Source organism: Natrix helvetica (assembly GCF_964273705.1).
Source record: "Natrix helvetica genome assembly, chromosome: 5".
In the NCBI taxonomy this organism is placed as follows: domain Eukaryota; kingdom Metazoa; phylum Chordata; class Lepidosauria; order Squamata; family Natricidae; genus Natrix; species Natrix helvetica.
In genome coordinates this window covers 1,020,117-1,034,652 of record NC_138551.1, presented here as the reverse complement: position 1 = coordinate 1,034,652, position 14,536 = coordinate 1,020,117, and the positions used below count along the sequence as shown (strand labels likewise).

The 14,536-nt window shown below is 50.5% G+C and overlaps 1 protein-coding gene across 3 annotated transcripts in view; it reads right to left on the bottom strand.

Moving 5' to 3' along the window:
* FGF12 (fibroblast growth factor 12) overlaps positions 1-14,536 on the bottom strand; it is a 162,802-nt gene that overhangs the window by 51,375 nt on the left and 96,891 nt on the right. For all 3 annotated transcript variants that reach the window (XM_081955546.1, XM_081955547.1, XM_081955545.1), the window contains one exon: positions 3,631-3,741. In XM_081955546.1, the coding sequence (XP_081811672.1) occupies positions 3,631-3,741 (111 nt within the window). The remainder of the gene's footprint in view (positions 1-3,630; positions 3,742-14,536) is intronic.

Below are 14,536 nucleotides of genomic sequence, written 5' to 3'. Positions count from 1 at the left end.
AAGAGCCATATAATAAAGGACATCCGATGAATGAAAGACCCAAAACCTGTTAAGCAGGAAGTTGCTTCAACTTGTTTGCAAAATATAAGAAGGGTGGCAGAAACGGAGGGTTTCAGAGGGAAGGTCCATGCTCCACTTCCCTCACAAGGTGAGCCCCTCAACAGGCCCTCTTAATGGCCAGACTGGACAGACACCAGTCCAGCAGCTGCATTTGGTCCATGCTGTGGCTTCCAAGCCATTTCTGAAGCCCACCATGTTTAGAGGCAGCAACTATGGTTATACTCTGGTTTCTCCTCAGATTCGCCTTTTACTAAAGGTTTCCGTGGAGAGGAACATTTGTGAGTCTTATACTAATTTTTGGAGGCCCTGCTTCGATCGGGCAACCTAGAGGGGTTTCGAAGTATTCCTAGCAGGATGACCAGGTACTCTAACCGCTTTCTTCCCTGGCTGAGGAATTCTGGGAGTTAAAGTCGTCAGGTGGCAGAAGGTTGGAGACCCCTGCCCTTGGCCAGCCGTCTGCTAAAATCCCCAGATTTGCTGTTCTTGCCATGTACATGGACACATCCGAATTAGGCTTGGTTTCTCTGGGTCTTATTAAAAAATGGGGGTATGTGGGTTCATGCATACTTTGGGGGAGGGGGGTCCATGTTCACGTAGTGTATATTGGAGGTGGAGACCCTTTGAAAGTCGTGTTGCAATGAAATTTCATTTTAATGGACGCCGACCGGTGTACATTCCAAGTGACAATAAAGGTGGTCTACATCAGTTGTGGGTTTCAAATCCTGTTCCAACCGCTACGGATGGAAGGGGGCTCACGGTGTCCTCGTGGACACGGGCAGTGCGCACACGCGTTCTAGCGCCTCCGCGACACTCCGCGATGCTGCAGCTGCTCTGCGGAGCGTCACACAGGGGCTGTACACACAGAAGCTTTAAAACACCGGTAAGAATTGGCTGGATGACTTTGGGCCAATCACTAGGAGACTGGGAGTTCTAGTCCCACCTTAGGCATGAAAATTGGCTGGATGACTTTGGGCCAATCACTAGGAGACAGGGAGTTCTAGTCCCGCCTGAGGCATGAAAATTGGCTGGATGACTTTGGGCCAATCACCAGGAGACAGGGAGTTCTAGTCCCGCCTTAGGCATGAAAATTGGCTGGATGACTTTGGGCCAATCACTAGGAGACAGGGAGTTCTAGTCCCGCCTTAGGCATGAAAATTGGCTGGATGACTTTGAGCCAATCACCAGGAGACAGGGAGTTCTAGTCCCGCCTTAGGCATGAAAATTGGCTGGATGACCTTGGGCCAATCACCAGGAGACAGGGAGTTCTAGTCCCGCCTTAGGCATGAAAATTGGCTGGATGACCTTGGGCCAATCACCAGGAGACAGGGAGTTCTAGTCCCGCCTTAGGCATGAAACCCATTGGGTGTCTTTGCACCAATGACCAGGAGGCTCTGATTTCAAATCAGGCATGAAAACCAATTTTGGGCCAGTTACTCCTTCTCAGACCAACCCACCTCACAGGGTTGTTGTTGCAAGGAAACAGGAGGAGGAAGGTGTGTCAGATACGTTTGTCACTTTTGAGTTATTTGTAAAAAAAATAAAAATAAGAAGAAAGGGATCTAAATAAGCAAAGAAATTTCTCGCTGGACGCAAAGCCCGTTGGGGATCCTGGGCCAGAGAAGAAAGCAAGGACAGACCTGGGAAAGGTTGCTAAGAGAACTGCAGGCCTCCGTTTCCCAGGAGTCAAGGCAGGCTTGGAGGCCCCATTGAAAAAGCCAAACCCTGATCGACAGCTTCCTCCTCCAATGCAACCGCAACAGTCCCCAGAATCAATAATTAACAAGGAGGCTGTCAGGCTGAACGCCCTGCAAAAAGCAATAAAAAGACGGAAAAGAAAAGGCCCCCAAGAGCTGGACCTCATCATAAATCAGTTCAATTAAGCAGGCACCAGAATTAAATGCCGCTTAACGAAGGATTTTGGCAGGCAAAGAGAGAGGGCCGGGGCCGAGGGCGGGAGGGGTGTGCTGGTGGAGGAAAATTTCCCTCCTGTTGCTGGGCCATCAGAGGAGGAAGGGGAGGAGGGGGAGAAGTAGCAGAAGCAGAAGCAGGGGGGGGAGGAGGAGGAGGAGGAGGAGGAGGAGGAGGAGGAGGAGGAGGAGGAGGAGGAGGAGGGGAGGAGGAGGAGGAGGACAATGGCTGTGGAGTCCTTGGTGGTCTCTGATCTTGGTGGTTTTCTTGCAGACGTTTCATTGTTTGTTTTATGCTTGTTTTATTGGTAGTAGATAACATTGCCAAAGTAGATAACAGCATCAGTGGTAGATGAAGAAGGGGTTGCAGAGAGGAGAAGGAAGAAGAAGAAGAAGAAGAAGAAGAAGAAGAAGAAGAAGAAGAGGAGGAGGAGGAGGAGGAGGAGGAGGAGGAGGAGGAGGAGGAGGAGGAGGAGGAGGAGGAGGAGGAGGAGGAGGAGGAGGAGGAGGAGGAGGAGGAGGAAGAGGAGGAGGAGGAGGAGAAACAATGAGTCCTTGTTGTTCTCTGATCTTTGGTGGATTTCTTGTAGACATTTGATGACCCAGCTAGGTAACATGGTCAGTGCTAGGACTGAGGATGTTACCTAGCTGGGTCATGAAAAGCCTGAAAGAAAGCCACCCGGCCCAGAGAGCAGCCGGGACCCTGCACTCCTCCTCCTCCTCCTCTCCGCAAACCCCCTTCCCTTCTACTAGCACTGATGAGGTTACCTAATGAAAATACTACAGCCCTACTCAATGGGTCTAGTGGGAGATTCCATCCCAGGATTTCTCGATGGAGAAGCAGCCGACAGGAGGGATCCACCGTGCCAGGACCCAGAGATCTGCCCAGAGAAGGCAGGGATGATCCCATCCTGTCCCAACTGGGGACGATCGGCTGCTGCCTGCTGGGAGGGGGGCCTGGGGGGGTCCAGGAATTCTCTGCCCTTTTCTCTTCTCGGCCAGAGGGAGTCAGCACGGCTGCTGGAGAAGGGAGTGATTTACAAGTAGTCCTTGATATACAAAAGTTCATTTAGTGACCATTTTCCAAGTTGCAACGGCACTGAAAAAACTGACTTGGGGACCATTTTCACACTTACGACCGTGGCAGCCGTCCCTCTGGTCACATGGTCAAAATTCATACGCTAGGCAACTGACTCGTATTTATGACGGTCGCAGTGTCCCGGGGTCAGGTGATCCCTTTGAACGAACTTTTGTGACCAGCCAAGTCAATGGGGAAGCCGGATTCACTTAACGGCCGTGTTCCTGATTTAACAACTGCAGGGATTCATGGTGGTGAGAAAAATCGTGAGGCAAAACTCACTCAACAAGTGTCTCGCTTAGCAACGCAAATTCTGGAGTCAATTGCCGTCGTAAGACGGGGATTACCTGTATTCTCTGCTGCTCTTAACATCGGGAGTCAAGGAACTCTTTTTTAAAAAGAGGAGTGAGAATAAGGCTGCGGGAGGGGCTGGTTTCATGGGGAGACCCTGAGCACCCAGCCTCCTGCGGGCAACAGCTGCCCCTTCCTTCCTTCTTTCACTTCCATTTAACCCCTTCCTTGCTCAAAAGGAAAAAGGGAGCCCCGAAGCCCCTGAGCCGCATTGGGAGGGTGGAGGGAACTCACTATAGTCGCTGTTTTCGTCCTTGGTGCCGTCAATCGTCCCATCCGGATGCATCTGTAGGAAGAATTCCTGCTGGCTGAATAACCTGGTCACGATCCCTTTCAGCTGGGGTTCTGCGGAGGAAGAGGAGGAGAAGAGAGCCAGCGGTCAGGCCACGGCCTCTGCCGGTCAGGGATGCCCACCCACCAACGCGCACACACACAGGCAGAGGGGCCTGGGGAAACCAATCCTGCCCAGGTCTTTTCCCCTGGAATCCCCAAAGGGTCAAAGGTCAGCCTGGCAAGAGGGAAACAGCCCCGTCATCCGGCTGGGACCACCCGTGGCAGAGGCCACTCGTAGCAGGGGTGCCTCTGGGGAAAGAGCCACATGGTCACTTAGCCCGACCCAGGAAAGGCTGCACTGAGAGTAGACAAAGGTTTGCATCTAGGAGGCATTGGGGGGGGGGGGGGTTACAGGGAGAGAAGGGGCCAAGGATGTTACATAGGTGGTCCTCGAATTACGATCAGAGTTTCCATTGGTAAGCAAGACAGTCGCTAAGGGAGATTTTCCCTGTTTTTACAATCTGTCTTGCCACAGTTGTTAAGTGAATCACTGCCGTTGTTAATACTATATGATACAATACAATAGTAGAGTTGGAAGGGACCTTGGAGGTCTTCTAGTCCAACCCCAGTTAGGAAGACGGTTCTTAAGTGAATCCAGGCCATCCCATCCCATCTCCGTTTCTTACCCAAGGAAGCCACCATTGCATAAAACCACTTTCCATGGCCCTGTGGCCAGCGTGGCTCAGGGAACATAGTTACCTTCCCACTGGAGTGGTGCCTATTTATCTACTCGCATTTGCAAGCTATCGAACTGCTAGGAGGACAGGAGCTCAGCCTGTTGTGCGGTGCTCGGGCTGCCAGATCTCCCGCCCATAAGCTCATCGTCTTTAACCCCTTCCCCATTGTGCCCCCTACTGAGCCACACCTGCAGTCAACGCTAATTACGTCACCCAACCACCAACTGCCACTCCGTACCGCTTTATAAGGCCTTGGTGAGGCCACACCCGGAAAACTGCATCTGGTTTTGGCCACCCGGTTACAAAGAAAGAGGTTGAGACTTTGGGGAAAGTGCGGAGAAGAGCAACTAAGAGGACGAAAGGCCTGGAGGCTGAAACACGGGAAGGAAAGCTGCAGGTTTTGGGTCTGGCTAAAGAATTAGGGGGTGACATAATAGCAGCATTGCAGGATTTGAGGGGCTGCCCCAAAGAAGAGGAGGGGGTCAAATTATTCTCCAAAGCACCAAAGAAGGCAGGACAAGAAACAATGGATGGAAACTCATCAAGGAGAGAAGCAACCTGGAATTAAGGAGAAACTTCCTAACAATGGGGACAATTCACCAGTGGAACTGCTTGCCACGAGACTGCTCCATCCCCTGGTGGGACTAAATCTCCTGGTGCCAATCTGGGCTCCCTGCTTTCTTGATCCGATTTTCATCCCTGCAGGCGCCTCCCGTCTGCCTTGCAAAGGAATCTCCGCACAACGTCCAGGAATGCCGGAGACCCTCTCGAGCCGAGGGCGATTTCCCCAGCCAACAAATGCCAGCTTCTAACCGGGGGGGGGGGGGGTCATGGGGGTCTCCTGCCTGTAGATCAACCACTGCGCTGCACCACCACAACACAACAACACGGAGAGCTCTGCTTTTCCTGGGCATTGTGATCTTTGTGGTGTCACAGCTCCATGGGAGACAATCATTAGAGGCCGTCTGTGTGTGTTGGCACACAACGGCTCCAAGCCCCCTTGTGAAGGGGCAGCGGGCGATCGCCTACACAACCTCCCCACTTTGGCTTTGTCTTTTGTTTGATTCAGTAGATCCCGAAGGCAGCTTAGCAAAATCTACCTCAACCGAGATTTTAGGGTGATGATGGGCAAATACAGGCAGTCCTTAGAATTAGAGCAGAATGAGCTGGAAGGGACCTTGGGGGTCTTCTAGTCCAGCCCCACGCTCAAGCAGGAGAACCTATGCTCAGTTTTGGAAGCCATTTTTGTTCCTTTTTGCACATTTCAGATGAGTGACAGTCTCTCCTTGACTTAGCACCGTTCCTTTAATGACCGTTCACAGTTAAGGACAGCGTGATCATTTTTCACACCTGCAAAGGTTGTAGCATCTCTGTGGTCACAGGATCAAAATCCAGACCCTTGGCCACTGGCTCCTATTCCCTAAATTTCTCCTTACTTCTAGCTGGCTCCAAGCTCAGCCAAGGGGTGAAGGCTTTGCCCACCCCCTGCCCTCTGCCCTCTGCTGGCATTCCCAAAGAGCTTCCATCCCAATTGCTGAGGGTCAGGGATGCCACCCCTCAGGGCCACAGCAATGCAAGGGGGATGTTGGCACTGCGCCCTTCCAGAAACAAACCCCAGGCCAAATATCTATGGAGATTGTCCATCGATCCAGGCTGTCCCAAAGGTGCTTTTTCAAAAGGCAGCTGGACTTTCTTCATGTTTCCTTTGCAAACGTTTCGCTTCTCATCCAAGAAGTTCAAGAAAACACCAAGGACACCTTTGCTGGCCACAATGCCTCCTCGCTCGCTCACTCGCTGGTGGCACCTGGCCAGCTTGTGGCTGCTGCCACTTTGATGAGGGTCCCAGCCGAGATGGCTGGAACCAGCCCAGGAGAGGCGGAGGGAGAGGCCAGCAGATGCCCCTGAGACACGTCCACCTGGAGAGCTGGTGGTGGAGATGCCCAGGGGGGATGCCCGCGTGCTCTGCCTCTGAAGGATGACAGCTCCTGGCCTGGAGTCCCTGAAGGCCACCAGGCTGCCTCAACACTCAATTCCCAGGGCTTTCAGGAAGAGAGTCAGGAGAAGAAGGAACCTTGAAGGTTCAAAAGTATTCGCTCACCCATCCACACAATCAGAAGCAGCTGTGAACGAATACGCTTGGCAATACAGTGTACCAATAAAGGAGAATATTTGTAGCTTGGTGGCTTTCTTGCAGGCATTTCATGACCCAAGGAACGTCCGAACGAAACAACTGCAAGGAAACCACTAAGCTCAGAGGGCACCCAGAACTTTGAAGGATCTGGCCAACCCTGGAGAAGGATAGAGCTGGTACGTCCTCTGTTTTTCGTTTTGAGATAAGAAGCTGCCCCAACTTGGTGCCCTGTCATGTTAAGTTTCATCAAAAACGTTTCAACTTCCCTCCCATCCAAAACGGAGATTAGGGGAGGTGAAACAGCCGCAGATGGAGAAAAAACTTGCACCCAGATCTTCCACACACAAATCTCCTTGAGTTTGCTTGATAAGCGGTTTGGACTAGAAGACGTCCAAGGTCCCCTCCAATTCCGTTATTCTGCCCTCCTTCGTATCTAGGATAACCTCCCCTTTTTGAGTTGGTGAACAACGGATGCTACCCTTGAATGGCCAACCTTGGTCCCCTCAGTTAAGATCCGTCATCTCCAAAAAGAAGGATTGAGAGAGGAGGACATTTGTAGAAGGGGGTTGAAGTGAGGAGTCCTTGGGGCATCTTTGCGGATGTTTCATTATGCCATTTCCGTGTGCCGAAGGGGTTCCTTAGGTGGGGGGGGGGGTGAAATGTCTGCAAGGAAACCCCCAAGCTCAGAGAGCATCAAGGACCCCAGAGTCCTCTTCTGCCCCCCCCCCCCCATACCAGAAACCTTCTCCCTTCTAGCACTGACGGGTTACCTATGACGATGAAACACCTGGAAAAACACTACCAAATTAAGCACCAAGGACTCCACAGTCACCATCCTCCTCCTCTCCTTCTCCTTCCTCTTTCTCCTCCTCCCCCTCCCTTCAAATCCCATTCACTTCTAGCACTGATAATGTTACCTGGTTGGGTCATGAAATGTCTGCAAGGAAACCCCCAAGCTCAGAGAGCCCCCAAGGACCCCACAGCCTTCCTCCTCCTCCTCCTCCTCCATCACCACCGCTTCTCCTTGTCTTTTTCCTCCATCACTATTCCTCCTCCTCCCCTTCCACCTCCCACTGAAGCTGTTACTTAATCTGGCCATGAAACATCTGCTAGAAAAACCACCAAGGTGCACCAAGGACCATCCTGATCCAGATGAGATTCCACCCAACAGGCCCCTTCCTTTCGTTCTCATCCATAGCGCCTTCCCTCCCTGGGCTCAGCGGAGGCCTCGTGCCGTATTAATTGCATGATCAATGGATGCAAATGGCCAAGGGCAGATTCCGCTGCACGCTCCTGGCCCAAAGAGCCGCTGGAGTCAATCATTCTGTGCAAAGCAGATCCTCGCTCGGCCGGGAAGGAGCTGCGCTTGAGGGAGCATCCCTCAAAAGCAGCCGGAGAGGGTGCGGGTGCCAGGGACGAGGGCGAGATTTGTTGCACCGCGTCCCATTGGCCAAAGCTCAGCTCAGCTCAGCTCTGACGCTGTTGCTACCCTACAATTATTAGTAGAAAGCAAGTGGCAAAGGGGACTTTCTAAGCCTCTGCATGGAGGCACCACGGAGGCACCGACCGTAAAGTAGGAAAATCCGTAAGCAAGAAAAAAGGTGGACTAGAAGACAGCATCCCCACCAGATGGATTTGTAACTGGCTGACAAACCATACTCAACGAGTAGTGCTTAATGGTACTACAGTGGGGCACCCCAAGGCTCCGTCTTAGGCCCAGGACTCCTCAATATCTTCATGAATGATATGGAGTAGATGAGGGAGCAGAAGGGGAACTCATCCAATTTGCAGGTGAGACACTAAACTGGCAGGAACAGCCAACAGCCCAGAAGACGAAGCTCAGGATCCAGAGAGATCTTGACAGACTTGGACAATGGACGTTATCCAACAACAAGGCATTTAATGAGGAGAAAAGCCAGGTTTTACACCTGGGCAGGAAAAGCCAAAGGGACAAGCACAGAATAGGTGACACCTGCCTCAAAAACAGTCACTGTACAGAGGGACCTTGGAGTCCTAGTGGACGATCCTTTAAATGTGAGGCAGCCGTGTGAGGCAGCAGCCAAATAAGTTGATACAATCCTTGGTTATATATACAGGGACATTGAGTCAAACTCAAGTATTAGTTCCGTTTTATACAGCCTTAGTAAGGCCACACCTGGAATTCTGCATCCGGTTTTGGTCACCATATTACAAAAAAGAGGTTGAGGCTTTGGAAGAAGTGCAAAAAAAGAGCAACTAAGGTGATTAAAGGCCTGGAGACAAAAACATAGGAAGAACGGCTGCAGGAACTGGGCCTGGCCAGTCTAGTGGAGAGAAGGACCAGGGGGGACATGATAGCAGCCTTCCAATATTTGAGGGCTGCCCCAAAGAAGAGCGGGCCCCACCTATTCTCCAAAGCATCAGAAGGCAGGACAAGAAAGAATGGATGGAAACTAATCCAAAGGTGGAAGCAACCTGGAATTAAGGAGAGACTTCCTAACAGTGAGGACAAATAACCAGGGGAACTGCTTGCCACCAGAAGTTGTGGGAGGGAGGCTTTTAAGAAGAGACTGGACAGCCATTTGTGTGGATTGGTATAAGGCAGGGGTGTCAAGGCCTGTGGTCACATCCAGCCCATGGGGTGCTTAAATCTGGCCTGGAAATATGAACGGACCAGCCCAGGTGCCTCTGCTGGCCAAAACGGACTGCGGGGGTGTGTGTGTGTGTGTGTGCCCCGTTTTGGCTGTCAAGGTGCTGCAGGAGGCGTCCATCCCACCTCGCCCCCTGCTCTCTACCCAGACAGCCTGCGGGGGAGAACTGCAATGCTGATCTGGCCCTCAGAGAAACCCAGTTTGACCCCCTTGGTATCAGCACCCCCAGCTTCAGCCGGGGGTTGGACTAGAAGACCTCCAAGATCCCTTCCAACTCTTTCCGATTGAAACTGATGGCGAAGCCCCTGAAAGTGGGGCTTGTGGGGGTCTGGCTTGCTTGACCCTTGCTTCTTGGAGGGGGGGGGGGCGCGTCCTTCGGGAGGAGCCCTGGAGAGGAAGGTTCCTCTCTCAAAAAGCCCCCGGCTCCTCCTCTTGTGTGACCGTGAAGTGCAGCTCCCTAAAGAGAGGAGCAGGCGGGGCTGCTGACTCATCCCTTCCCTTCCCAGTCTGAAGAAGCTCCAGCCTGGTCAGCAGGAAAGAGAGATGGGAGGAAGCCGGATGCCAAGCAGGAAAGGGGGCTTTGCAGGAAAAAAGATGCTTTCGCCCCGTCCGAGCAAAACAGCCACTGCCAATATGGGGGAACCCCAGGAAGTCCTTTCAAGCAAGGAAGCCACAGATGGGCTGCATGGATGATGGGAGTTGAGGTCCTAAGCATTTGAATGGGAGAGGGAGGGGAGAATTACCATGCAGACCCCTTTCTTTTCACTCAAAGGGACGGAGAAGAATGTCAAGGAGAAAGCAAGCCCCTCTTTGGGTGCTTCTGGCAAGTTCTCTCTGAGCTTGGTGGCATGAATCAGAATAGAGTTGGGAGGGACCTTGGAGGCCTTCTAGTCCATCCCCCTACTCAAGCAGGAGACCCTGTACCATTTCAGACAAATGGCTTTCCAGTCTCTTCTTTACCACCTCCAGTGATGGAGCTCCCACAACCTCTGGAGGGGAGGCGTTCCACTGGTTCACCCTTAGGAAGTTTCTCCTTAATTCCCAGTTGCTTCTCTCCTTGATTATACCAAAGGTGCTTTTTTTTAAAAAGAGGCAACTGGGCTTTCTTGTTTTTCTTGAAGACGTTTCGCTTCTCATCCCAGAAGCTTCTTCAGTTCTGACTGGGTGGCGGGGAAGGGAAGGATTTCTATTCCTTGCAGAGACAGTTGGTCATTTGCACAACATAGGACAAGATTCAGCCGCCCACCTGCATTTACAAGACAAAGGCCGCTCTTCTGAAGACAGCAAAGTCCACATTTTGGACAGAGAGGATCGCTGGTGTGAGAAGAGGGGTCAAAGAGGCCATCTATGTAGGTCAACATTGAACATCCCTCTCTCTACAGAGGAAGAGGGACATGACATCATCTATCTCCAGGCTACAACATAACACTAGAGCACTGTACACCAAGACAACTAGACACAACAACAGGTTTTTCCCTGAAAGCCATCACTCTGCTAAACAAACAATTCCCTCACCACTGTCAAACTATTCACTAAGGCTCCATTACTATTAGTCTCCTCATCGTTCCTATCCCCCACCTCCTCCCACTTATGACTTCAGGACTGTAACTTTGTTGCTTGTATCCTGACAATTTATCTTGATATTGATTGTTTCCTGATTAATTATTTCTACCCTCTGACTGTCATTAAGTGTTGTACCTTATGATTTGTGACGAATGTATCTTGTCTGTTTATGTCCACTGAGAGCATCTTCTGCACCAAAGACAAATTCCTTGTGTGTCCAATCACACTTGGCCAATAAAGAATTCCATTCCATTCCACTCTATTCTGCATTCTGTTCTATTCTATGATCCAAGAAGGCTCTTCACCCATTTGCACCACTCAGGTGACCCTCCTGAGGACACAGAGACACCTCCAAGTGGCCTCAACGACCCTCTCAAAGGCTGCAAATGACCGGCTGCCTGCAAGGAGCACAAATCCTTCCATTCCCCACCATCCAGTCAGAGCTGAAGAAGCTCCTTGGAGGAGAAGCGAAACGTCTTCCAAAGGAAAAACAAGAGGGTCCAGTTGCCTCCTGAAAAAGTATCTTGGGACAACCGTGACCTGGAAGACGGAGAAGCTCCATAGACGCTCTCCTTGGTCAGTTTCCATCCATTGTTTCATTATCCAACTAGACAAAATTCTCAATGCTAGAAAGGATTTGTGAGAAGGAGGGAGGACTGTGAGGTCCTTGGTCGTCTCTGAGCTTGGTGGTTTTCTTGCACATGTTTCATGCCCCAAATTAGATACATCCTCAGTGCTGGTTTTTTCATTGATGCTGTTCCCTAGTGGGGTCATAAAACGTCTCTCAAGAAAACAACTAAGCTCAGAGAACACCAAGGACCCCACAGGCCTCCTCCTCTTCTTCCTCCTCCTTGCAAATCTCACTCCCTTCTAACTCTGATTATGTTCCCTAGTTGGATCATGAAACGCCTGTAAGAAAACCACCAAGCTCAGAGAGCACCAAGGACCTCACCTCCTTCTCACAAACCCTTTCTCTTTTAACACCAATCATATTACCTACTTGGGTCATGAAACGTCCGCAACAAAACCACCAAGCTCAGAGAGCACCAAAGGATCAGTTGTCCGAGGAAAGGAAGGCCAGCCCTGCAGAGGGGACTCTGCTGCCCGGTGGGACTTTGTCCCTGAGTGGACCCTGCAGCCTCTCAACATCAGCCATCCTGGGAGGCGTTCTGGACACACAAGGACAGCAAAAATATATATTTTCATAAATTGCTGTCACCTCCCGAGATCTCCACCACTGAAATTAGAAATGCATATTAAAGATGAATGCAGCCTCCGCAGGGCAGCCGTCCAAGAACTGACCGTCCAATGGCCACAGCAGAGCCTGGGGAAAGGGTCGGCGAAGCAGTGGGTCACAACCACATCACACACAGCAACAGGCAGGCGGGCAGTCTTCGACTCACAATCGTAACTGAGCACAAACTACAATTGTAAGTCATTGCAGTGGCTAAGTGGGTCACCACACAACCAGGCCTGATTTTAAGTCAATTTCTGCAGCAGTTGTTAAGTGAACACTGTAGTCATTAAGCGAATCCGTTTTACCCAAGAGAGACACTTTTTTTCCAGAAACTAGAAGTAAACCAGAAACCAGCAAAATTCACCTCTCTCTCTCTCTCTCTCTCTCTCTCTCTCACACACACACACACACACACACACACACACAGAGTTCAAAAAGCTTTAAAGGCGACCTGATTGCCACAAAATGCGATCCTTTGACTGCAGAGAATATATACGCCCCGAGTCCCTTTTTGGGAGAGGGGGCGGTTTAAAAATCTAAGAAATAAAATAAATATATGTGCAGCTATGATAAATGTGAAATTGGGTCACAAATAGCTTTTTGGGGAGGGGTCTTTTTGTAACTTTGGTAGCTTTTGTAAGTTTGAATGGCCGCTACCTGACCAGTCCGAAGTAAAAAAAAAACTACCTGTATCTTCAGAGTTTCCCATTAATGTCTGGAAAGGTGCATGCAACTCAAGGTCAGAGAGCGAAAAGGGCCCCACAGTCGTCGTCCTCCTCCTCCTCCCCACAATCCCCTCTCCCTTCTAGCATTGATGATGTAACCTAGGTAGGTCATGAAACGTCTGCAAGAAAACAACCGCGCTTAGAGAGCACCCAGGACCCCTCAACTCAAGTTCTCCATCATCTCACTACTATTTTTTCCCCCTGGTATAAACGTGATTTTGGCTTTGAAAAAAGTAGAAGGGAGACTTCCAAAGTCCTCAACTTCATTCTGGCGGACACTTCTCTACAGACAGAGCATATCCTCCCCCGCCCCCTTAAGGTTGGTCCCCCACCCTCTCCAGGCTGCCCCTCCACAGGTGCCATTCTGCTGGTTCGCACTGGTTTGGGCAAACTGATAGTGGTGGTGGTGCGAGGCTCCGCCCACCCACCCAGGTGTCATCACGGACCTTCTGCGCATGCCCAGGGGCTCCCACTCCCACTCCCAAACCGGTAGTGAAGAAAAGATATAAGTCCAGAACTTTTATCACACGTGGTGGAGGTGGCCCCCACGCCAGGGAATATTGGTTTAAAATTAAGGACTGGCTGGAAGGAACCACGGAACAAAGGAAAGCATTGAGACCAGAATTATGTTTCCTAGGGTATAGTAGACCCATAGATGGGCAAGAAATATCAGTATATAACACTCCACATACCAACCGCTGCTAGGATCGCCTTTGCGCAAAATTGGAAAGAAAAAACCACCATCACCCCAGGCGATGCGGCAATCAGGAAGATACTCCAATGTGCTGAAATGGACAGGATGACCATGGAGTTAAGAGGGAGAGAAGAGTTGGGACTACTGTAAAATATGGAATAGATTGTACAAGTGGCTACAGAATAGAAGCCAAAACAAGAAATAAAAGCTTTGAAAAGGACTGATTTGAAGGAAAATGTATATATGTACATTTTGATTACATGCCCTAAACTATTACAGTATAACGTAAGTATATTCAGTACCATTAGAATTGTTAAAAACCACGAGAAGGCAAAAATTGAATAGTAAACTACAGAAGTAGAATATACGTGCTGATACGGGAAGCTGTAAAAAGTATGTTATATTGTTATGTTGTTTGTGTTATTATTTGTTTTGTATCTCTCTTTGTATTTTTTCTTGTTCTTTTCAAAGTGGAAAATGTTTAATAAAAGCTATTTTAAAAAGGAAGGAGAAGAGGATAGCATTACTGGTGTCCTTGGTTTAATTTTTCCCCTTCAAGATTCCTTGCCCAGAGCCAAGCAGACTCAGTCAAAGGACATCCTGGTTTTCCCCCTTTGCCAGGAAACCACCTCCCTTGCAAGGGGCAAAGCATGCCGGAGATTTACCCAACCCCAACTTGGTCCCCCACCTCAAAGAACCTCCTCTCCCCTGCCCTCGGTTCCCCAGGGTGCCCCCCCTCACCTTCCCTTGCTGCCCTCCCGTGGGAGAAATCTGCTTTTCCCACACCCCCATCCTTCTTCTCTCCCCCCCCCCCTCCCTCCCCTCTGGCCCGGCTGCTTCAGCCAAGGGAGCAGGATCTGGCTAAGTGGCAGCTTCAAAGGAGGTGAAGAACGATGGGTGAATTCAGAGATCAAGGCCGCAGTTGGGAAGAGGAGATCTGCTTCTTAATCATAAAGCTAATTTCGGAGGAGAAAGGCAGGAGGTCAGACGGCTGCAGAAGACAGATATACAGGGAGTCCTTGGCTTAGAACCATCCGTTGAGTGACCCGGTCACTGAAACAAGTGACCAGTTGTCACCCTTACAAACTGGTGCAGCATCCCTGCGGTCACATGATCAAAATCCAGACACTTGGCAACTGGCATGTACTTC